The following is a 23,962-nucleotide window of genomic DNA, read 5'->3' on the forward strand; positions in this document are numbered from 1 at the left end:
CTAACTATTGAAGAAGTAAAAATATAACTTTGCTCAAACTTTTGTGCAAGTTAGCTTAGAGTTTTTTTATTTATATACTAGACTAGCAGGTGCGCAGTAGCAACAAATACGTTCCAGGTTGAATTCTAAACCAAGCAACCAACACTAAACCCGCTTAGTTTGTTTTACTACCTTTGTTTTTTCTCGTCCTTCAGCTGTTGTTATTGTAATCTTCATGGAATGAGTGACTGGTTGACGTGTTGCTTCACACAACACCACCTTGTATCCTTTTAATCTTTGTTTTTCTTTAGATTTTTAAATCAGCCACATTATAAAGCTTGCTCCATAAATCTGTTATTCGACACCAAAAACAGGCAACGACGCTCTGTTATATTGTGTAAAATATACCGTTAACAGGCAGTTTAGCGTATGTCCCACTACCAGACACTCTTAACTTTAAGTTTGGAAGTACCTTTAAGCACTTACAAGTTTCTCTCACCGTTGTTGGTACAACTACCTCACAAGATAACGTGAGTCCATTATCAGACAAAAGAAAAAAGAATTCTACTATCAGATAAGGTGTACCAATTTTATTATCAGCCAGTTAACAATCATCCATGATCGGACGAAATGTAATTATATATATATATATATATATATATATATATATATATATATATATATATATATATATATATATATATATATATATATATATATATATATATATATATATATATATATATATATATATATGTTAATGTTGCAGTTTAAAAACTGTAGTGTAAAGCACCCTTCTGGCAAGACAGTGATGGAGTGAATGATGGTGAAAGTGTTTCTTTTTCGGGCCACCCTGCCTTGGTGGGAATCGGCCAGTGTGATAACAAAATATATATATATATATATATATATATATATATATATATATATATATATATATATATATATATATATATATATATATATATATATATATATATATATATATATATATATATATATATATATATATATATATATATATATATATATATATATATGTATATATATATATATATGTATATATATATATATATATATATATATATATATATATATATATATATATATATATATATATATATATATATGTATTTATATATATATACATGTGCATCTACCTTAGCTGATACCTATCTCCAATACATCGAAGGGAGGAAAAGGAGGAGCAACTGCCAACTTCAGGGAGTCCCAAAAGTCTAGAAAATATGGTGACTTTTCCCATCATTACATGTTTGTTCCCTTAAGCTCAGAGACCCTTGGCTCATGGGGAAAGAATGCATCTAAATTCCTTAAGGAGCTGGGAAAAAGACTCATCAGGGTAACTAGAGATCCCAGGGCAGCTAGTTTTCTGTTCCAGCGGCTCAGTGCGTTTGTTCCAAGGGGTAATGCCTGCTGTATTTTTGGCACACGCCCCAGCTCTGAGGAGCTGGATGAGATTTTCGCCTTATAATCGGAGATACACACATAACAGCATGTACTGTATATGTCACCTTTATATCAACAATGTATCTCTTAAATCTTCTGTACCATATTATGTAATAAAATATTCCTATTGGTAAAAAAAAATATAAAAAGATGGGTTTTATAGGGGGAGTGGAATATTGAAGCGGCTTCAGGAAGAAATCCAAATATTCTTCCTTGAAGCTTTTTTATCCACTTCTCTGAGGCTATGGGTCCCACTATATATATATATATATATATATATATATATATATATATATATATATATATATATATATACATATATACATATATATATATATATATATATATTATATATATATATATATATTATATATTGTCCATGGGGAAGTGGAAAAGAATCTTTCCTCCGTAAGCCATGCGTGTCGTATGAGGCGACTAAAATGCCGGGAGCAATGGGCTAGTAACCCCTTCTCCTGTATACATTTACTAAAAAAGAGAAGAAGAAAAACTTTATAAAACTGGGTTTTTTAAATGTGCGTGGATGTAGTGCGGATGACAAGAAACAGATGATTGCTGATGTTATGAATGAAAAGAAGTTAGATGTCCTGGCTCTAAGCGAAACAAAGCTGAAGGGGGTAGGAGAGTTTCAGTGGGGTGAAATAAATGGGATTAAATCTGGAGTATCTGAGAGAGTTAGAGCAAAGGAAGGGGTAGCAGTAATGTTAAATGATCAGTTATGGAAGGAGAAAAGAGAATATGAATGTGTAAATTCGAGAATTATGTGGATTAAAGTAAAGGTTGGATGCGAGAAGTGGGTCATAATAAGCGTGTATGCACCTGGAGAAGAGAGGAATGCAGAGGAGAGAGAGAGATTTTGGGAGATGTTAAGTGAATGTATAGGAGCCTTTGAACCAAGTGAGAGAGTAATTGTGGTAGGGGACCTGAATGCTAAAGTAGGAGAAACTTTTAGAGAGGGTGTGGTAGGTAAGTTTGGGGTGCCAGGTGTAAATTATAATGGGAGCCCTTTGATTGAACTTTGTATAGAAAGGGGTTTAGTTATAGGTAATACATATTTTAAGAAAAAGAGGATAAATAAGTATACACGATATGATGTAGGGCGAAATGACAGTAGTTTGTTGGATTATGTATTGGTAGATAAAAGACTGTTGAGTAGACTTCAGGATATACATGTTTATAGAGGGGCCACAGATATATCAGATCACTTTCTAGTTGTAGCTACACTGAGAGTAAAAGGTAGATGGGATACAAGGAGAATAGAAGCATCAGGGAAGAGAGAGGTGAAGGTTTATAAACTAAAAGAGGAGGCAGTTAGGGTAAGATATAAACAGCTATTGGAGGATAGATGGGCTAATGAGAGCATAGGCAATGGGGTCGAAGAGGAATGGGGTAGGTTTAAAAATGTAGTGTTAGAGTGTTCAGCAGAAGTTTGTGGTTACAGGAAAGTGGGTGCAGGAGGGAAGAGGAGCGATTGGTGGAATGATGATGTAAAGAGAGTAGTAAGGGAGAAAAAGTTAGCATATGAGAAGTTTTTACAAAGTAGAAGTGATGCAAGGAGGGAAGAGTATATGGAGAAAAAGAGAGAGGTTAAGAGAGTGGTGAAGCAATGTAAAAAGAGAGCAAATGAGAGAGTGGGTGAGCTGTTATCAACAAATTTTGTTGAAAATAAGAAAAAGTTTTGGAGTGAGATTAACAAGTTAAGGAAGCCTAGAGAACAAATGGATTTGTCAGTTAAAAATAGGAGAGGAGAGTTATTAAATGGAGAGTTAGAGGTATTGGGAAGATGGAGGGAATATTTTGAGGAATTGTTAAATGTTGATGAAGATAGGGAAGCTGTGATTTCGTGTATAGGGCAAGGAGGAATAACATCTTGTAGGAGTGAGGAAGAGCCAGTTGTGAGTGTGGGGGAAGTTCGTGAGGCAGTAGGTAAAATGAAAGGGGGTAAGGCAGCCGGGATTGATGGGATAAAGATAGAAATGTTAAAAGCAGGTGGGGATATAGTTTTGGAGTGGTTGGTGCAATTATTTAATAAATGTATGGAAGAGGGTAAGGTACCTAGGGATTGGCAGAGAGCATGCATAGTTCCTTTGTATAAAGGCAAAGGGGATAAAAGAGAGTGCAAAAATTATAGGGGGATAAGTCTGTTGAGTGTACCTGGTAAAGTGTATGGTAGAGTTATAATTGAAAGAATTAAGAGTAAGACGGAGAATAGGATAGCAGATGAACAAGGAGGCTTTAGGAAAGGTAGGGGGTGTGTGGACCAGGTGTTTACAGTGAAACATATAAGTGAACAGTATTTAGATAAGGCTAAAGAGGTCTTTGTGGCATTTATGGATTTGGAAAAGGCGTATGACAGGGTGAATAGGGGGGCAATGTGGCAGATGTTGCAAGTGTATGGTGTAGGAGGTAGGTTACTGAAAGCAGTGAAGAGTTTTTACGAGGATAGTGAGGTTCAAGTTAGAGTATGTAGAAAAGAGGGAAATTTTTTCCCAGTAAAAGTAGGCCTTAGACAAGGATGTGTGATGTCACCGTGGTTGTTTAATATATTTATAGATGGGGTTGTAAGAGAAGTAAATGCGAGGGTCTTGGCAAGAGGCGTGGAGTTAAAAGATAAAGAATCACACACAGGGTGGGAGTTGTCACAGCTGCTCTTTGCTGATGACACTGTGCTCTTGGGAGATTCTGAAGAGAAGCTGCAGAGATTGGTGGATGAATTTGGTAGGGTGTGCAAAAGAAGAAAATTAAAGGTGAATATAGGAAAGAGTAAGGTTATGAGGATAACAAAAAGATTAGGTGATGAAAGATTGAATATCAGATTGGAGGGAGAGAGTATGGAGGAGGTGAACGTATTCAGATATTTGGGAGTGGACGTGTCAGCGGATGGGTCTATGAAAGATGAGGTGAATCATAGAATTGATGAGGGAAAAAGAGTGAGTGGTGCACTTAGGAGTCTGTGGAGACAGAGAACTTTGTCCTTGGAGGCAAAGAGGGGAATGTATGAGAGTATAGTTTTACCAACGCTCTTATATGGGTGTGAAGCATGGGTGATGAATGTTGCAGCGAGGAGAAGGCTGGAGGGAGTGGAGATGTCATGTCTGAGGGCAATGTGTGGTGTGAATATAATGCAGAGAATTCGTAGTTTGGAAGTTAGGAGGAGGTGCGGGATTACCAAAACTGTTGTCCAGAGGGCTGAGGAAGGGTTGTTGAGGTGGTTCGGACATGTAGAGAGAATGGAGCGAAACAGAATAACTTCAAGAGTGTATCAGTCTGTAGTGGAAGGAAGGCGGGGTAGGGGTCGGCCTAGGAAGGGTTGGAGGGAGGGGGTAAAGGAGGTTTTGTGTGCGAGGGGCTTGGACTTCCAGCAGGTATGCGTGAGCGTGTTTGATAGGAGTGAATGGAGACAAATGGTTTTTAATACTTGACGTGCTGTTGGAGTGTGAGCAAAGTAACATTTATGAAGGGATTCAGGGAAACCGGCAGGCCGGACTTGAGTCCTGGAGATGGGAAGTACAGTGCCTGCACTCTGAAGGAGGGGTGTTAATGTTGCAGTTTAAAAACTGTAGTGTAAAGCACCCTTCTGGCAAGACAGTGATGGAGTGAATGATGGTGAAAGTTTTTCTTTTTCGGGCCACCCTGCCTTGGTGGGAATCGGCCGGTGTGATAAAAAAAAAAAAAAAAAAAATAAAAAATATATATATATAATTATAATATATATATTATTTATATATATATAATATATATAATATATATATATATAATATATATTATAAGCACACACACAAACAACCACAGGGGAAAGCTGAATTACATAACTGGCCTTTCGTTCAGGACCCTGTACACTGTCTACGTTAGGCCTCTATTGGAGTATGCAGCACCAGTTTGAAACCCACATCTAGCCAAGCACGTAAGGAAATTAGATTTAGTGCAAAGATTTGCAACAAGACTAGTCCCGGAGCTAAGAGGCATGTCCTACGAGGAGAGATGAAGGGAGATCGACCTGACAACACCGGAGGACAGGAGAGATAGAGGGGTTATGATAACGACATATAAGATACTGAGAGGAATTGACAAGGTGGATAGAGACAGGATGTTCCAGAGAGTTCCAGAGATGGGACACAGCAACAAAGGGTCACAATTTGAAGTTGAAGACTCAGATGAATCACAAGGATGTTAGGAAGTATTTCTTCAGTCACAGAGTTGTCAGGAAGTGGAATAGTCTGGGAAGTGATGTAGTGGAGGCAGGATCCATACATAGCTTTAAGAAGAGCTCATGGAGCAAGAACAGTGACCTAGTAGCGACAAGTGAAGAGGCGGGGCCAGGAGCTGTGACTCGACCCCTGCAACCACAACTAGGTGAGTACACACACACACATACTCACACACTACAATGGATTAGGGAATACCTGACTGGAAGAAAACAACGAGTGTTGGTAGGTGATGAACTGTCAGAGTGGCCTCATGTGTTCAGTGGGGGTTCCACAAGGGTCAGTCCTAGGTCCGGTGCTCTTTCTTGAATGTGTGAATGCAGTGATGGAAGAAATAGATTCAGAGGTGTCCCTGTTTGCTTATGATGTGAAATTAATGAGGAGAATGAGGAGAGTGCAAGCAGACGATGATCAGGTAAGATTACAAGGGGATCTGGACATCGGCTGCAAGGCTTTCCTGACAAATGGCTCCTGGAGCTTAACCCCGGCAAGTGCCAAGTTATGAAGCTTGAGGAAGGACAAAGAAGATCGCAGACGGAGTACAGACTAAGGATCAAAGGCTACAAACCTCATTTAAGGAAAAGGATTTTGGGGTGAGCATTATTCCGAGTATGTGCCTTGAGGAACACATCAGTGAAATAGCCGCTGCAGCATATGGGTGCCTGGCAAACCTAAGAATAGCATTTCGATATCTAAGTAAGAAATCATTCACAACACTGTACACCGTGTACGTCAGGCCCATACTGGAGTATGCCGCACCAGTTTGGAACCCACACCTGCTCAAACACGTCAAGGAATTATAGACAGTGAAAAGGTTTGCAACAACACTAGCCTTGGAGCTAAGGGAAATATCTTATGAAAAGAGGTTAAGGGAACTCGACCTGATGACACTATATGACAGGAGGGAAAGGGCGGACATGATAACGACGTATAAAAATGCTGAGATTAGTTGACAAGGTGGACAGGATTAAAATGTTTCAGAGATGGAACACAAGAACAAGCTGCCACAACGGAAAATGAAAACTCAGATGAACCATAGGGATGTTAGGAAGTATTTCTTTAGCCTTAGAGTTGTCAGGAAGTGGAATAATCTGGAGAGTGAAGAAGTGGAGACAAGATCCATACATAACTTTAAGATGAGGTAAGATAAGGCTCTTCGAGAGGGGAGAGAGTTACACAGTAGCGACTAGCGAAGAAGCAGTACCAGGAGCTGTGAATCGATCCCTGCAATCACATATAAGTGAGTACACACACACACACACACACACACACACACACACACAATAAAACCATAAGAAACACGTCTCATATCCAGACTCTTAACACAGTACAACTTGTTCATTTGTCAAAAGCTCTGAGAGATTATTTACTTAACACATGTTTCTCTCTCTCCCACAGTTCACTAGATACCTCAAGAATTATTTCTTTTGGTCAGTAGAACAACTATGCCAAATGTGAACACGATGCTCTACATGGTACGGCAATTCAGTAGCTTGTTCGTCTCACGGTTACTGGACGGAGGATAGAGCCTCCACTCTTCCTTATACTGAAAGATTTAAAAAGATTTAGTGTTTTGCTTACAGTAACTTACTACAGGTCAAGATATTATTAAAGACCAGCGTCACCTGATTTTCACTAACAAATATATTAGAAGCAACGTAAAGTAAGCACAAAAAAAAAAAGTCTGCCCTAGACCACACTGGCACGAACATGTTTTAACATATGTTCGGTTAGTAAACAGCTGACCATACCTGGGCAGGTGGCAGTGAGGAAGTGTGTTGTATATCTCGATACATTAAGATACCCAGGAGACGTTATGGCTGGAGATGTGGGGGAGGGGTTGTGGTAGGGGTATTGTCTCTGTTGCTGGTCTGGACAGTTGTGATGGGGGTTGATCTCGGTTGCTGGTGTGTAGAGTTGTAGTTGGGGGTTGGTCTCGGTTGCTAGTATATAGAGGTGTAGTGGAGGGGTTGGTCTCGGTTGCTGGTGTTTCTGACAGTGTAAAGGTTGTTGATATGGGATGGAGTCGGAATCAACATTTCTCTGTTTTATATTAAACATAACTGGCTATGTCAACAGTGCTACCTCTCTGCTACATGAAGGATGCTGACTGGGAACAATAACGAGCATTGTTTTCCTATCATGCTACATCACAAGGGATGGGTTGCATGCATGGGTTCCAAGTATTTCAATATTGGTTCATTACCAGAGAGAACTTAGAAGTCTGGGTTCCATCAGACCTGGAGATTCTATTACAAGAAAAATGCCATTTAAGAATGGCCTATGGTAAGGAATAAGAAATGTGTGCAACACCTGGGAATCTTTATCTGAAGACGTTTCGCCATCCAGTGGCTTTTTCAATTCAATACAGATGTACATGAAGACAGTAGATATTCTGCAAGTATACTGCAGATATTATTCAGGTGATATTCTGGCTTCGTATGCCGTCTCTGTATGCAATTGAAAAAGCCAATGTTTGTCTAGTCGCTTTCTACACTTCCTGTTAGCTGTTCTGTACACTTCCTGTAGGTTGCAATATACATTCTCTGTTGGTTGTCCTGTACACTTCCTGTTAGTTGTCCTGTACACTTCCTGTTAGTTGTTCTGTACACTTCCTGCTAGTTGTTCTGTACATATCCTGTTATGTGTTCTGTACACTTCCTGTTGGTTGCTCTGTACACTTCCTATTGGTTCAAATGTACACTTACTGTTGGTTGTGCTGTACATTTCCTGTTAATTGTTCTGTACTCTTCCTGTTAGTTGTTCTGTACACTTCGTGGTGGTTGTTCTGTAGACTTCCTAATAGTCATAGACCTGGCCACAGATCTTGTCAAAGACCTGGTTACAAACCTGGCCAAAGACCTAGCAACAGACCTGGCATTGGTGACCGTAAAAACTCTCCACGATTGCATTAATCACACAGTGGCTTCAGAAAAATTATTACGAACGAGGATATTCACTCACCATCTTCTTCATCTGCTGAGCATCCTTCTGGAGCAGCTTTTCCTGAGAGGAGTTGAGGGCATCCAGCCGAGCCACCTCCAGGAGGGAATAGTTGACCGGCAGATCCTGCACATCTTTCACTGGCTGAGGCTTCCGACACGCTGCGCACTGTAACCCACCTGAAGGAGGAGAGTAGGAGAAACTGTCAATTATGCTGGACACAGGAAGGTACTTGAAAGCAAAGGAGAAGTCGGAACTTAGAACTATAGTGGCCGCAGGAAGATACCTGATGGCAGAAGAGCTGTAAATTAAGCTGGACACATAGACTGCACCATGAAAAGACTAGGCAACATGCATAGGCTTCGTGACATCGTAATATACAGTGAGATAGTGACAGAGATTGAGAGAAAGAAAATTAGAAGTAATTCTACATTTGATGTCCCCAGCTTATTCGAGCCTTCTAGAGGATATCATTTTGACTACACTCACACCGCATGACGTCCCGGACATAATGAGGGCTCCTACAGGACACCATCTCTCATACTCTCACACTGTATGACGTACTAGACATACTGAGGGATCCTACAAGACATTATCTCTCCTATACACATTGCATGATGTCCCGGACTTACCGAGGATTCCTGCAAGACACCATCTCTCCTACTTTTAAGTTTCTTCATCTTACCAGACATGCTAAGGACTCCTAGAAAACATGATATGGATGAATAATAATATACATGAGTAACAGTTTGTTTTCTTTATTTTCTGTATTCAGACGGATGTAGAGGCAACTAAAATATGGTGGAGGAAAAGACTAAAGACTAAGGTGTTCCGTTCCTTAACCTTAATAGAAATTCTTCAGTCCATAGTGTTGATATCTGAAGTAGAGGGAGAGTGATGGAGCTATAGACCCGTTTGTAAGGCCGGGTTAATATGCTCTCCAGTCTAGTCTGGGTGGTTCGATGGTTAAAGCCTTTGTGGTGGGTCAGGCGTTGCCCACTTAAAACAAAATGTAGTTGAATTGTTGTATTTACGCCTCTGGTTAGTGTGACCTGGGTGTCAGTGCTTAGTTAAATGCATTATCAAACGCGTATTTCTAACGTTCATTTATTTTTATAAACGCTGGGCCAAAAGTGAGGAGCGGTGGTTGGAGATGTCATCAGTGAAGGAAGGGCCCATTAACATTCCACCTGGCCCATGTTTGGCAGGTCCTTCTCAAATTCTACCCTTCTCATACATAACATGTCAGCCTTATCGTTCCCAGCTTATTGGCATATTCTCATGTGTTGAACTTAAGAGGCACCTTCCTACCATGGGCCATTTGGCCTGTTGGTAGACCCCATCTCCTGTGACGACGTCTCCGACCGCCTCACCTCACTTCTGGTCAAGTATATTGAGTTCCATCACTGTGCCTCTGCTTGAGAGTGATCAGTGCAATGGAGTGAGCAACTTCTATCAGCGATAAGAAACACCCCAAATTACCCCTCCACTGTTATCATTACTGAGGGACTGAACATTTCAGTCTCTCGCCCCACTGTCACCACTTTTTAAATGATCATTGTATTCAACTGGAGAAGCCTGCTATGCAAGAAAAATATCTCTGTAATAACGATACCCAAGTGTTAAACGAGTGTTGTATTCCTCTACTTGTCGGTAAAGAATACTCTAAATATAACAATGTCATGTGACTAACGCTTTGCGCTTCAAGACTTCTCAGCCACACTGAGGACTGCTATGAGACATCAACTCTCCTACAGTTAAACTTCATGACATCCCAAACATACTGAAGACTCCTGTAAGACAATATTTCCTCCACTCATGCTTCAAGATGGTCCTCTCAGAAGTTTACCTTGACTCTGCACTCTACAGTGACTCTTAACTTGCTAGTATTTATAACCATAAATACTGCTTAAGCTACTTTCACAAGGGCCAACATTATTATTTACTTTAATAAAAAGAGTTGAAATAAATTTACAATAGCGACAAAAAAGATTTTCCAGGCATAAGATAATCACAGGTTGATGTAAAATGGCTATTGGACTGTGACTTTAAAAAAGACATTCTCTTCTTATAATGCCGGAGATAGCCATGCTGGAAGAATAATTTAGATATCAGGATCAGTGGACGGAGGTGGGAGTCTCCTCCACTCTACGCTGAGTGACCCTCACGGGCGTAGTACTTCACAGAAATCAAACGATGATAAAATGCGCATAATGCTGAGGGATATATTTGCTAACATATTCAAGCATTTCTTTATTCCCATATTAAAAGCGGAATATATATATATATATATATATATATATATATATATATATATATATATATATATATATATATATATATATATATATATATATATATATATATATATATATATATATATATATATATATATATATATATATATATATATATATGGCACTTTCTACGTTCAGAAAGCATTCATTGATGTTTACTATTAAATCCGCGAGAGGATTTAATAAAGTATACCTTCCTTTTGTTGCTTCAGCATGGGGATTTTTTGTTACAATAGATCATAAGAGAGTTAGGAGTGAATTATACGAGAGTTAGCAGTAAATTGCAGGATAATAGGCCGTAAATAAACCAACATCTCTCTCTGGGAATCATGCGGTGTTCCCCGGGGCTCCTTACTTGGTCCATCAATATTTGATAATAATGTCAATACAAATATCTTGGGTTACAAGAATGACTGTGTGAATGAGAGCGGCGTGGTTGTTGTGGTAGTTTATGGCGGGGGGGGGGGGTATGGCGGTTTATGGCAGGGGGAGTTGTTGTGGTTATGACGGGATTGTTGTTGTTGTTTATGGCATTGGGATTGTTGTGGTTCTTTATAGTGTGGTTGTTGTTGTGGTTGTTTATGGAGGGTTGTTGTTGCTGTTTATGATGGGATTGTTGTAGTGGTTGTTTATGGCCGGGGGGGTTGTTGTGGTTGTTTATAATGGGGTTGGTGCTGTGGTTGTTCATGGCAGAAAGGTGGGGGGGATTGTTGTGGTTGTTTATAGCGAGGGGGTTGTTGTGGTTGTTCATGATGGGGCTGTTGTAGCGGTTGTTTATGGCCGAGGGATGGTTGTTGTGGTTGTTTATGATGGGGTTGTTGTAGTGGTTGTTAATGGCCGGGAGGGGGGTGTTTTCATTGCTGTTCTTATTCGATTTTTTTCCCTCGATTTTAATTTACTTCTTTCTCGTTCTTCTTTCTTTTTTTGTAGTTGGTTTTCGTATTACGTACACGTGATAAAATAATAATAATAATAATAATAATAATAATAATAATAATAATAATAATAATAATAATAATAAGAAGAAGAAGAAGAAGAAGAAGAAGAAGAAGAAGAAGAAATAGAAAAACAAGAAACAGAATAAGAAAAAAACAGCAAAGAATGAAAGCAACCGTAACAAAACTGGTGAAAATTGGTGAAATCATCATGATCATCATTATGGAGGCAAGAAACATGATTTTATTCATCATGATGAAGAAGCTTGACCACAACCCTACTCATCACATTCTCTACTGATGAATGAAAATACATTTCAAGCTTGAAGAGCGCTTTTTTTTTTTTTGGCCCAATTATTATTTTTTAATTACCAGATGATGGCAATAGGAAACGAAATGTCTAACAAAAGCTAATGTAACCGTGGAATGAAAAGGAACGTGACCGTGGTCAAAATGGATTACCTTTTTTTTCGCTTTTGTCAGAAGAACGCTGACAAAAGACAACACAGCACAGCTTTTGTTGCCAGAGCGTTTCACATGCTCCTCAACCTATGTTGGTATTGATTAGTAAGTCACATGTGCAACAGTTAGGTAGCTTTATTGTTGAAACGTTTCGCCTACACGGTAGGCTTTTTCAGACAAATGCACTTCTGCTTCCTTCAATCCATTCTTTGTATTTGACTGAAGAGGCCTACTGTGTAGGCCAGAGTTCCCCAAAGTGGTCAATATCGACCCCTTAAGGGTCTATAAATGGCTCCTGAAGAGCGAAACGTTGCCACAAGAAACTGTCACAATAGTTGCACTTGTGTCCTTTTAGCTAACCAATGCAATTCTATCTAAGTAGAGGAACAGACTGATGAACCTAGTGACTTACGACTCATCAATCATCAACCAAATATTAGTGTCCGCGTTGATGCTCATCTGACGCATCCTGACCATTAATTATATCAACAGTTTCAGTCATATAGATATGGTAAAGCTTATATTTTTCATAACTTAAATATTACCTATTTTCTGATATTATTATTATTATAATTATTATTATTATTATTATTATTATTATTATTATTATTATTATTATTATTATTATTATTATTATTATTGTTGTTGTTGTTGTTGTTGTTGTTGTTGTTGTTGTTGTTGTTGTTGTTGTTGTTGTTGTTCATAGTACTATTAAAATACCATTAATTAAATTAATATCATATAATAAATGTTTGGGGGTCGATGAGCGTTTTCAAACTTCATGAAGGTGTCGATGAGCTGAAGTTTTGGACCCCTGGAGTAGGTGAAATGTTCCAGCAATAAAGATACCCAACCGTTGCACATGTCTTATTAAATCAACTTGTCGGTATTTTATTCCCTTTTGAAACCGTGATCCGGAGAAGTATGGCAATCTTCACTTTTCTCGGACCGGACGTAATTATTTTCCATTTTTCAAGTGTTGTTATTGTTGTATAACTCTTGTGAGTTCAGCATGAAAACAATAACTGTAGAGATTAATACGTTGAACTTGTCCGTTGCAGCAAGAGGTCGTGTTTACCTGCGTCCGGGTCCCTGGCTGCGATGTCCATCAGGCAGTTCTTGCAGAAGGTGTGACCGCATGCGGGGAGCAGCAAGGGCCGTCGCTCTTGCTCGTTATAACTCTCCAGGCACACTGAGCATGTCAGTCCGTTGTCCAGGATGGCATCAGACCCTCCAGACGACATTATGGCTGCTGGAAACTCTACGGTAGAGAGAGAGATGTAAGTATTCAATAGACAAGTCACTCCAGGGGCACAATACTGCTCTTTTCCATCCTCAAATTCGAGATAAATTTCTTAGTTCACATCTAAAAAGTTTTCCATGTGTTCATGGAAGTTATTATTCCAGAGCACACTTGTGTATCTTTTTGATCAAAAATATTTCTCCGTTGTGATTAATGACACATAAGCAAAACATTTAGGACATTTTATTGTCGAAATGTTTGGGTGGAAATATAAACACATATGCAGTATAATGTGACCCTTTACTGGCAACGTTTCGCCCACACAGTGGGCTTTATCAAGTCACAAACAGACCAATAAAGCATCACATTATACTGCATATATGTTTATATTTCCACTGCGTCAGTATTTTATACCATTTATTTCCGAAATGTTTGGGTCCTGGGACCTTGTTTACTCCATGAACAAAAACGTCCTGAGTGCCTGTTATATGCCATTAACTACAATTTGTCGGTATTATACACCAGGTTTTTACAACACCTCTCCGTATTTAGCACTGCTGAGGCGGGTAATCGCGGCGAAGGCAGCGCGAGCACTGGTAATCCTTGGGGTAGGAAGACCGGTGTGTGCGTTTGATAACTGAGATAAGATCAGCTGATTTTTCAGGCGATAATATTTCCTATCTTATGATTACAGGGAACCGCTAGTCAATAAGTACAATTTAAAAAAAAAAATGCGAATCGAATTACCTTATGACATTTAGTGCTTACGGTCCTTAGAGGAAGCTTTCAATTTTTTTTAATCCAACTAGTTACGAGGGACTTGCGCATGCATTCGTTGCCAATTACACAGGCCAGACGGAAATCTCAAGAGGAGCTTCCTTGATGCCGATGATGGGCTCTTGATTCTAAGAATTGGACCTGACCTCTTCACGGGATCGAACCAGATTTTGTCTATCCTTCCCCCCCCCCATTCCCCAGGCCCTATATGATCCCTGCGGGTTTAGCGCTCAGTTCATGACTGCGGTAATAATAATAATAATTAATAATAATAATAATAATAATAATAATAATAGTATTAATAATAATAATAATAATAATAATAATAATAATAATAATAATAATAATAATAATAATAATAATAATAATAATAACTGTGGAAAATACTGTATATATTTTCCAGAAATACAGTAGTTATATGTAAATAGATGGCCATACTGTATTTAATAAAAATTATGTTATCGAAAATGGGAAGCGGCGCCTGCGCAGAAGAGACTCGCCATTGTTGTTTGAATGGAGTAACAGACATTAGTTAATAATGTGAAGAATTTTCGTGCTCTAGAGGTAAAATTGGGTTGACACCTCTCAAATAGGAGGCGAAATTGTTGGATGTGCATTCCTGCATAACTTGAGATATCAGACGACTGGACAAGACAGCTCCAGGAACCTCAGATAAGCTATATAGATTTGTGTTATAATCCTGGTCAGAGTTATTTTCATAAATTTAGTTAGAATGAGGTTTTCTCAGTATGATACACCTTAATCTCCAGTCAAATTGGTGAGTGATATTAAGATATATTCTCCTTCTGTTATGTAAATGTGTATATATATAATCACTTATTAATTTTAATATACAGTCCACAAATTTATATATTTACCAGAATTCCTGGTGTATGTATATTTCATTTAATTAATAGGTCCAGAGCAACTTGTGGATATGACAGTGGTAGGTATCGAAGGGGGACATTTTTTGTGACCTAGGTGTCCCAAATTCCTACTTGTCTATGTAACTGATAAATAATAATTATCTTTGTTCATTTACTGTTATGTACATAATGATACATTCAGATAAATGTAATTTTCCACAATAACAATAATAAAAATAATAATAAAAATAATAATAATAATAAGAAGAAGAAGAAGAAGAAGAAAAGGAGAAAAATGAATGTACAGGTTCTTTTAAGCTATCATTTCTGATACTGAAATCATGTCAATGAGCTAATGTTGGCTGTTATCTAAAGAAAAGTTACTTATCGTTCAGGTGTCCCGTAGCTCGCTCGCCACCGCACTCACCTCACACATTGAGGTCCGGGGGTCGACCCCCCCTCCCCGGTACGGGTGGAAACAGTAGTACGTGTTTCCTTAAGATTCCTGTTGTCCCTTTTCATCTAGCAGTAAAATAAGTACCTGGGCATTAGTCGACTGGTGTGGGTCGCATCCTGGGGACAAAACTGACCCAATTTACCCGAATTGCTCAGCATAACCAGCGGTTTTCTGTATAGTAATATGTCATTGATGTCAGCTAGGGTTGTATACCTTTCATGTACCTGTAGAAATAAAGATGATTATTATGATTATGATTAAATGCTTGAAACAGGACTTGTGTTCATTTATATGCTTGTTTTAAGGATAATGATCCTGTTGCGTTTTTTTTTTTTAAATAATGTTAACCAGCTGAATTTACAGACTAAGGAGGTATTCTATCTCAGTTGTTTTCAGAGTCGAGCACTGAAGCGTAGTAACACTTTCCCTGGGGATCGTCCCACAACAGTCTGCTAACACCAGGGTACCTACTTACTGCTTACACCCCAGTTTTGAATCATGAGCTACTTACTAGCCAGGGGATGCCTTCATTTTTGGTGAAGGGCTCTTGATCCAAGGAGTTTTAGCACATCTTTCTTCCCACGGATCAGAGCAGATTGTTTCTCGTCTCCAGGGTGTTATATGACCTTAAGGGAATTAGTGATTCCCCAAGAAAAAAAATAATAATTCGAGTCCTTAATATTAATTATTAAGTAAGGGTGACTCGCCAGTGTTTCTTCTCATTGAATGTTGATACATTCTTGTTATCGCTTATGATCGTCATTTGTTAGAGCGTCTGTGTTGCTGCGTTTGTTAGTGATCAAGGTTATCTGTGACTCCTGGCTTACTGGGTTATCTCTAACTCCTGGCTTACTGGGTTATCTCTATCTCCTGGCAAACTGGGTTAGCTCTATCTCCTGGCATACTGGGTTGTTTCTCACTCCAGGTTTACTAGGTTATCTCTAACTGCTTGACTGATTATGGACTTCTGGTATGAGCGTATTTTGGTTTTATAGTATTAGTGTATTTTTGAACTGAGGTTGGAATGTGTTTTGGAGTTTTAAGCTGGAATGGGGGTATTTTGTCATACATATGAGAGCATGTTAGACTTTTGGTCATGGCCTACACTTACGGCTGGACTCGTGTACAATTTTGTAAATAATCTGATTTTCTGTTTTTATAAGATGTACTGTATGTGTTTAGCTTTCCTCTAGTTTATTTTTCACTCTCCTACTCCGTTCTTAATTTATTTTTGTCTGTGGGTGAGTACCAAGAGCATCACTGATCGGAGATAGAACCACAGTTAACGAACGGATTCCTTATTTATAGCAATGTAAAACTATGAAGTCGCTGTGCGTTTCATCCAGTGTATGGAACACAGCGAAAGACAGACGTCTGTTTCTTTCGTTGCCTTAGTGAACGGAGGCTCCAGCCTCCACTTCGCCTTGTACTTCGTCCTTACTCTCTATCACGAAACCCTTAAATGTATCTCTCCTCCAGAGGGTGCTTCCCTCCAACCAGCCTCCAGTGTCTTAGTTCGTCAGCCAAATACAGAATACCTCAAAGCGATATCTTGTCTCCTATAACGTTGCCAGTGATATATTGAAGGTGATATGCAAATCGTAGTTAGGAATAATAATAGTGTGTGTGATTGGTGATGGTGGGGATGGTGTGTGAGGGGGGGTAGTGGTGGGAATGGTAGTTGTAGTAATGGTGGGGTGGTGGTTTTAAGCAAGGTTGGTGATAGTGGTGGTGTCCGTGTTGGTAGCAACGGTTGTGGCTATCACAGTGGTGATCATGGGGTGGTAGTGAATGTGGTGTGGTAGTGGTGGTGGTGGTCGTCGTCGTGGTGGTGTTTGTGGTGGTAGTAGTGATGGTGGGGGAGCTGGTGGTAACAGTGGTGGAGGTGGCTGTGGTGGTGAGGTTGTGATGTGATTATATTTGAATGTCTGTTTGTAGCTATAAGAAAAGAGTTATGTCATGCAGATCTGCAAAAGTTCCCAGCAGTTGTAGCACAAACTACTACCTCCAGCAGTCTACAACTCTGTAAACTTCCTTGCAGTCACAACATACGCTGCCTTCTCTTGGATCTTACTCCAGCACTCCATGTCTCTGGTGGAAAGACGATTCTTTCGGTAACCTTTAGTAAAAGTCTTCGTTATACAGTCTATAAATAAAAGTTTGCTCTGCACAAAGTATCCTGAGATATCTGTCAACAATTTCTGCCTTTCTAGAGTCTACCAATCAACTTGTTAAGAAATATTATCTAGTGTACGTTCAGTGCCGCTGGTTTATTGGTTTGTATTATTTGACTTATGTTCAACCTGTTAATCTTGTTGAGAAATCTTCATTATCTATTTACCCGTATTCTTTCATTATCTAATAAGTATTCATTCTATAATTTTTTGTTCTGTTTACTAATGAGAACCATTTAAATAATAATCAAATTAATCTTTTAGTGCAGCGGAAGACGTCTGTCAAAATGACCAAAAACTCCCTTTAGCGAGTCATAATATTCCCATTGTGTCCTGGTAAAACATAATACAGCCTCCATAACTTTAAAATCCTTAATATATACATGGAGAGGTTTATACCTCTGTGTGTATATATAGTGAGTTTATCTCAATCAAGTATCAGGGGATTCACGTATCCTTGATGTTTGTGTCTCAGTGAACTTCAGCCTGAATGAGAGATTTGGTTCTACCTTTTTCTCTTGTACTGCAGACAGAGTCTGCGATGTTCATTAACAAAACAACAAAAGTTTTAGCCAACATGCTGAGTATAAATTTATTGTCTCTATGTGTGAGATGGTCGAGTCGGTCGCCGGTACTTCTTAAAGAATTGTTGTTTTCTGAGTTTTGTAAATTTCAGATTTCATGGACACAAGTACAGGAGAGTTTATCAGATATTGATTCCACTAGACCCGTATGGTGGCGGGATCTCTATATTGAAGTAATAATAATACATAAATGTATTGAACACTTGTCAATGAGAGGTTAATGCTAACGGTGCCCCGTGGCCTGGTGGCTAACGCTCTGGCTTTACACGGCGAGGGTCTGGGTTCGATTCCCATCGAGGGTAAAAACATTGGGCGTGTTTCTTTACACCGGTTGTCTATGTTCACCCATCTGTAAAATGATAACCTGGGAAGTAGTCGACTGGTGTGGGTTGCATCCTGGGACAAAACTGATCTAATTTGCCCGAAATGCTTTGCACAACAAGCGGCTTTTTATATAGTAATATGTCATTGATATCAGCTAGGACTGTATACCTTGTACATGCACTTATAGAAATAAAGATATGTTATTAATATTATTAGTAACATGGAGACAAAAAATATAAATTGTCTGTATAATTTGCCTTCCATAGACCTTTCATATTAAATTATGATGAGAAACTGTACTGTAGTCTTCACATAAAGATTATTTGAGCACTCTGACCTAGTGAATTTAGAGTTGTTAGGAAGACCTTTCGAATCGTTATGTCCGTACACTGCAGGTAAGATAACAAGAGCACGATGTGTGGGCAAGACGCTCTTGCGTTATCATGGGTTGCAAAGGTCTTATATCTACTAAATGTATATATATATACCTACTTGTGCACATTTAGGGCGGTCTTGTGAGCACGTAGAACATTATTCTGACTGTTACTGAGCAAGAGGTCCTTGCCACCTCACCCCCGGAGCGTACATTGGTCACGCTCGCCAATTGTACTGTAAGAATACATTGAGTTCATGCATATGACTAGCTACTCGCTGTGGTCACTCAGGCAGCCCTGAAGCCGCCATCATTTATAACAGTACTCAACCAGTTGCGTTCACCTAAATGTATTTATGTGGTCTTGTTTCGACGCACGCAGTTTCTATCCTGATTACAAATTTTAAATATCATCTGGTTTTGCATAATCCTAGCTCGTTGGCCACTATCATACGTATATATGAGGCAGTTTATGGACTTATCTTTTGCCACATCTTCATCCTGATCATCCAGTTTCCTAAACACCCCGACACTAAAGGAATTCCTGATGCCTCTAAGGTACTTTCTTAATTTTAGCTTCTGTTCTCTTGTTTCTGATTCTATCCGTTCAACCCAGTCAGTCCAGTGACTAGGTCCAGCGGCCTGGTCACGTACCGGGCCACAGGGACGTTGACCCCCGAAACTACCTCCAAGTATACACCCCCCCTCCAGGTATCGTATACCTAGCGAGGCTGTCTCATCTTATTCTCCAGTCATCCTAAGAGGATAGGTTCAGTGTTTTCAACTCAGAAACAGCAGCTTTTCGGAAACCTATGAAAATTTTCAAATTTTCTGGAAGTGCTTAATTAACTCTCTAGTTGACTTAACATTTAATGTATCTGCAAAGTTTCGCAATGTAAAACTGTGATTGCATAATGTCTTACGTAACTGACGTAAGAGAAAGTAGACAATAACTATACAATGATCACAGCAACAACAACAACAATAAAGAGAATAATAATAATAATGATAATAATAATAATAATAATAATATTATTATTATTATTATTAATTAATAATAATAATAATAAAAATAATAATTATAATAATAATAATAATAAAAATAATTATAATAATAATAATAATAATAATAATAATAATAATATTATTATTATTATTATTATTATTATTATTATTATTATTAATTAATAACAATAATAATAATAATAAAATAATAATAATAAAAATAACAATAATAATAATAATAATAATGTTGGAGGCAACTGGTCTTGAAATTGCACTGATGGAGTGCGTGTATGTTAATGGCTTCTTAACTCACTACTTTTTCATTCCACCCACGTCCCCTTCTCATTCTCTTTTGGCTTTGAAAATAATTTGGCTTCATTCGTCCTGTACTCTTCTCTTTATCTCTGTTCGTGGCCATCCACAGTGATGTTTTCTTTCTTCCCTTTTGGTGTTCTCTGGTAAACCACGCCCGTCTGCTGACCAACAAGCAAAACCAAAAATTCTGGCATATCTTTAGTATGTGTGTTTACTTGGATGGATATATATATATATATATATATATATATATATATATATATATATATATATATATATATATATATATATATATATATATATATATATATATGCAAAACAACCACTCTGAAAGAATAGAGAAATTCCAAGCGCTTTCGTGACTACTCACATTATCAAGGAACTATGAAAGTAAAGCATCCAAGGAAGCTATATAAGGGGTCTGGCCAGCACCTCACTATCAGATCCCACAACGGTTAAACACCTGACGCTCGCCGACCCAACGTGGATAGGTCCTTTGCACAACTCACCCCACAAACTATTCTACCCAAGAAAATTTAAAAACTATTTGTCTTGGGTAGAATAGTTTGTGGGGTGAGTTGTGCAAAGGACCTATCCAAGTTGGGTCAGCGCGCGTCAGGTGTTTAACCGTTGTGGGATCTGATAGTGAGGTGCTGGCCAGACCCCTTATATAGCTTCCTTGGATGCTTTACTTTCATAGTTCCTTGATAATGTGAGTAGTCACGAAAGCTCTTGGAATTTCTCTATTCTTTCAGAGTGGTTGTTTTGCATACTCTGAAATCACTTGTTTACTGTGATCTTATTGCATATATATATATATATATATATATATATATATATATATATATATATATATATATATATATATATATATATATATATATATATATATATATATATATATATATATATATATATAAAATATATATATATATATATATATATATATATATATATATATATATATATATATATATATATATATATATATATATATATATATATATATATATATATATATATATATATATATGTCGTGCCGAATATGTAAAACTGGTCAGTTAGCAAGAACTCATTTAAAATTAAGTCCTAAAATTTTCTCTTGTACGTTTAAAGATATATTTTTTTTCATTAATGTTAATGTAAAAATTTTTAATTTTGCAACAAAAGAATCTTAGAAAACTTACCTAACCTTATTATAACAAGAGCAATTTATTTTAGCCTAACCCAACTAAATATATTTTAGATTTGTTTACAGTAATTTAATACTAAACAAACACAGTTAAATATATTTTTTTCGTTAGGTTCAGAATTATTTTGGCGAAATTATTGCATATACAAATTTTCACTTGTCCAATATGGCAAGATGAACGTTGCTATTTAAGCCAAGATCGCAAATTCTGCCTATTCGGCACGACATATATATATATATATATATATATATATATATATATATATATATATATATATATATATATATATATATATATATATATATATATATATATATATATATATATATATATATATATATTATATAGGTGTTTGTGTGTGTATGTGTATGTGTGTGTATGTGTATGTGTGTGTGTGTATGTGTGCATGTGTATGTGTGTATGTGAATGTGTGTGTATGTGTGTGTGTGTGTGTGTGTGTGTGTGTGTATGTGTGTGTGTGTTTGTGTGTGTGTGTGTGTACTCACCTATTTGTACTCACCTGTTTGTGGTTGCAGGGGTCGATTCATAGCTCCTGGCCCCCGCCTCTTCACTGATTGCTACTAGGTCCTCTCTCTTCCTGCTCCATGAGCTTTACCAAACCTCGTCTTAAAGCTATGTATGGTTCCCGCCTCCACTACGTCACTTTCTAGGCTATTCTACTGCCTGACAACTCTATGACTGAAGAAATACTTCCTAACATCCCTTTGATTCATCTGAGTCTTCAACTTCCAATTGTGACTTCTTGTTTCTGTGTCCCATCTCTGGAACATCTCGTCTTTGTCCACCTTGTCTATTCCGCGCAGTATTTTATATGTCGCTATCATGTCTCCCCTGACCCTCCTGTCCTCCAGTGTCGTCAGGCCGATTTCTCTCAACCTTTCTTCGTAGAACATTCCCCTTAGCTCTGGAACTAGTCTTGTTGCAAACCGTGTGTGTGTGTGTGTGTGTGTGTGTGTGTGTGTGTGTGTGTGTGTGTGTGTGTGTGTGTGTGTGTGTGTGTGTGTGTGTGTGTGTGTGTGTGTGTGTGTGTGTGTGTGTTTGTGTGTGTGTGTGTGTGTGTGCGTGTGTGTGTGTGTGTGTGTGTATGTGTGTGTGTGTGTGTGTGTGTGTGTGTGTGTGTGTGTGTGTGTGTATGTGTGTGTGTGTGTATGTGTGTGTGTGTGTATATGTGTGTGTGTGTGTGTGTGTGTGTATGTGTGTGTGTGTATGTGTGTGTGTGTGTGTGTGTGTGTGTGTGTGTGTGTGTGTGTGTGTGTGTGTGTGTGTGTGTGTGTGTGTGTGTGTGTGTGTGTGTGTGTGTGTGTGTGTGTGTGTGCGTTGTGTGTTGTGTGTTGTGTGTGTTGTGTGTGCGTGTGAGTGTGCGTGTATACCTTCTGTGTTCGTGTATTGTTGGTATTGATTTGACAAAGCTCCAAGAACGTAAGACTAGACAAGCACTGTAACAGGCCTACTGGCCCATGCTAGACAGATTCTTCTCAAACACAACCAATCTCTATCATATATTTGTTCAACCTATTTTTAATGATACCTGTGCTATTATCTTTGATAAGTTTTCTCGCCAGTTTTATCCATTCGCCCACAATTGGGCTAATAGATCAGTTTTGATCCCCTTCTGAAGGGGATCGATTTCGATCCCCTTCTGAAGAGTATCCCACAAGTGTCGAAATATACAGGTCAGTTATTCTTCTGAATTTCTGTCTTCATGTGGGTTTTTGCTAAACATTAGTATACATGCTTAAGACATATGTATGACATAGCATTTTGTTAAGTTTGAATAAAGAGTAAGTGTAGCGTCTGATCACCAAAATTCTAGACATTTCTCAATCACTTTTGGTGACTCAGAACTGTGTAGCAGAGGACACCAGTGGCTGCTGCTAGCCGCACCTACACTTCCTCATCTCCCTCCCTAGAGCCAATAGCAGGGGCGTAGCCAGCCATCTTGAATCCCGGGACTAGGCACAAGAAAACATAGGATAAACTCCCTAAGATAACTCCCCCTGCCTAAGCGTTCATTACACTTTAGTTATCCATATATACTAATATGTCACATCATTATTATTTACATTTTTAACCGTATGTATACGAAACTACATCCTATTTCATCCTCACTAGAAGAAATATACAGTATATACACCACCGACAGGCGTGTGCATCCCTTGGCATACATATATATACTGAGCTGACTTATAGTGAACAGGTTATTTGTAGCCTTAATGACCACCCTCGTGCTGTAGAGCAAGCAACTAGCCTCATTACTTACTCTCAGTAGCCCTAGGTCTGAATATAAGATATTTATGTATGAGTCCAGACACGGATATATACAC

General features: G+C 38.3%; 1 protein-coding gene across 11 annotated transcripts in view; it reads right to left on the reverse strand.

Annotated features, from left to right (window-relative positions):
• LOC128688568 (uncharacterized) overlaps positions 1 to 14,172 on the reverse strand; it is a 120,147-nt gene extending 105,975 nt beyond the window's left edge. For 8 of the 11 annotated variants that reach the window (XR_011391967.1, XR_011391966.1, XM_070084697.1 and 5 more), the window contains exons 1-2: positions 13,385 to 14,138; positions 8,634 to 8,791 (exon numbers count right to left, since the gene is read on the reverse strand). Coding sequence is in view for 9 of the 11 variants with exons in the window: in XM_070084697.1 (XP_069940798.1) it covers positions 8,634 to 8,791; positions 13,385 to 13,550 (324 nt within the window). In the remaining 2 variants the exon portion in view is untranslated. Of the gene's footprint in view, positions 1 to 8,633; positions 8,792 to 13,384 lie in introns of all 11 variants that reach the window. The other 3 variants (XM_070084692.1, XM_070084690.1, XM_070084691.1) reach the window with 3 other exon arrangements.
• Between the last annotated feature and the right edge of the window lie 9,790 nt (positions 14,173 to 23,962).

The sequence above is a fragment of the Cherax quadricarinatus genome, chromosome 13 (genome assembly GCF_038502225.1).
Source record: "Cherax quadricarinatus isolate ZL_2023a chromosome 13, ASM3850222v1, whole genome shotgun sequence".
NCBI lineage: Eukaryota > Metazoa > Arthropoda > Malacostraca > Decapoda > Parastacidae > Cherax > Cherax quadricarinatus.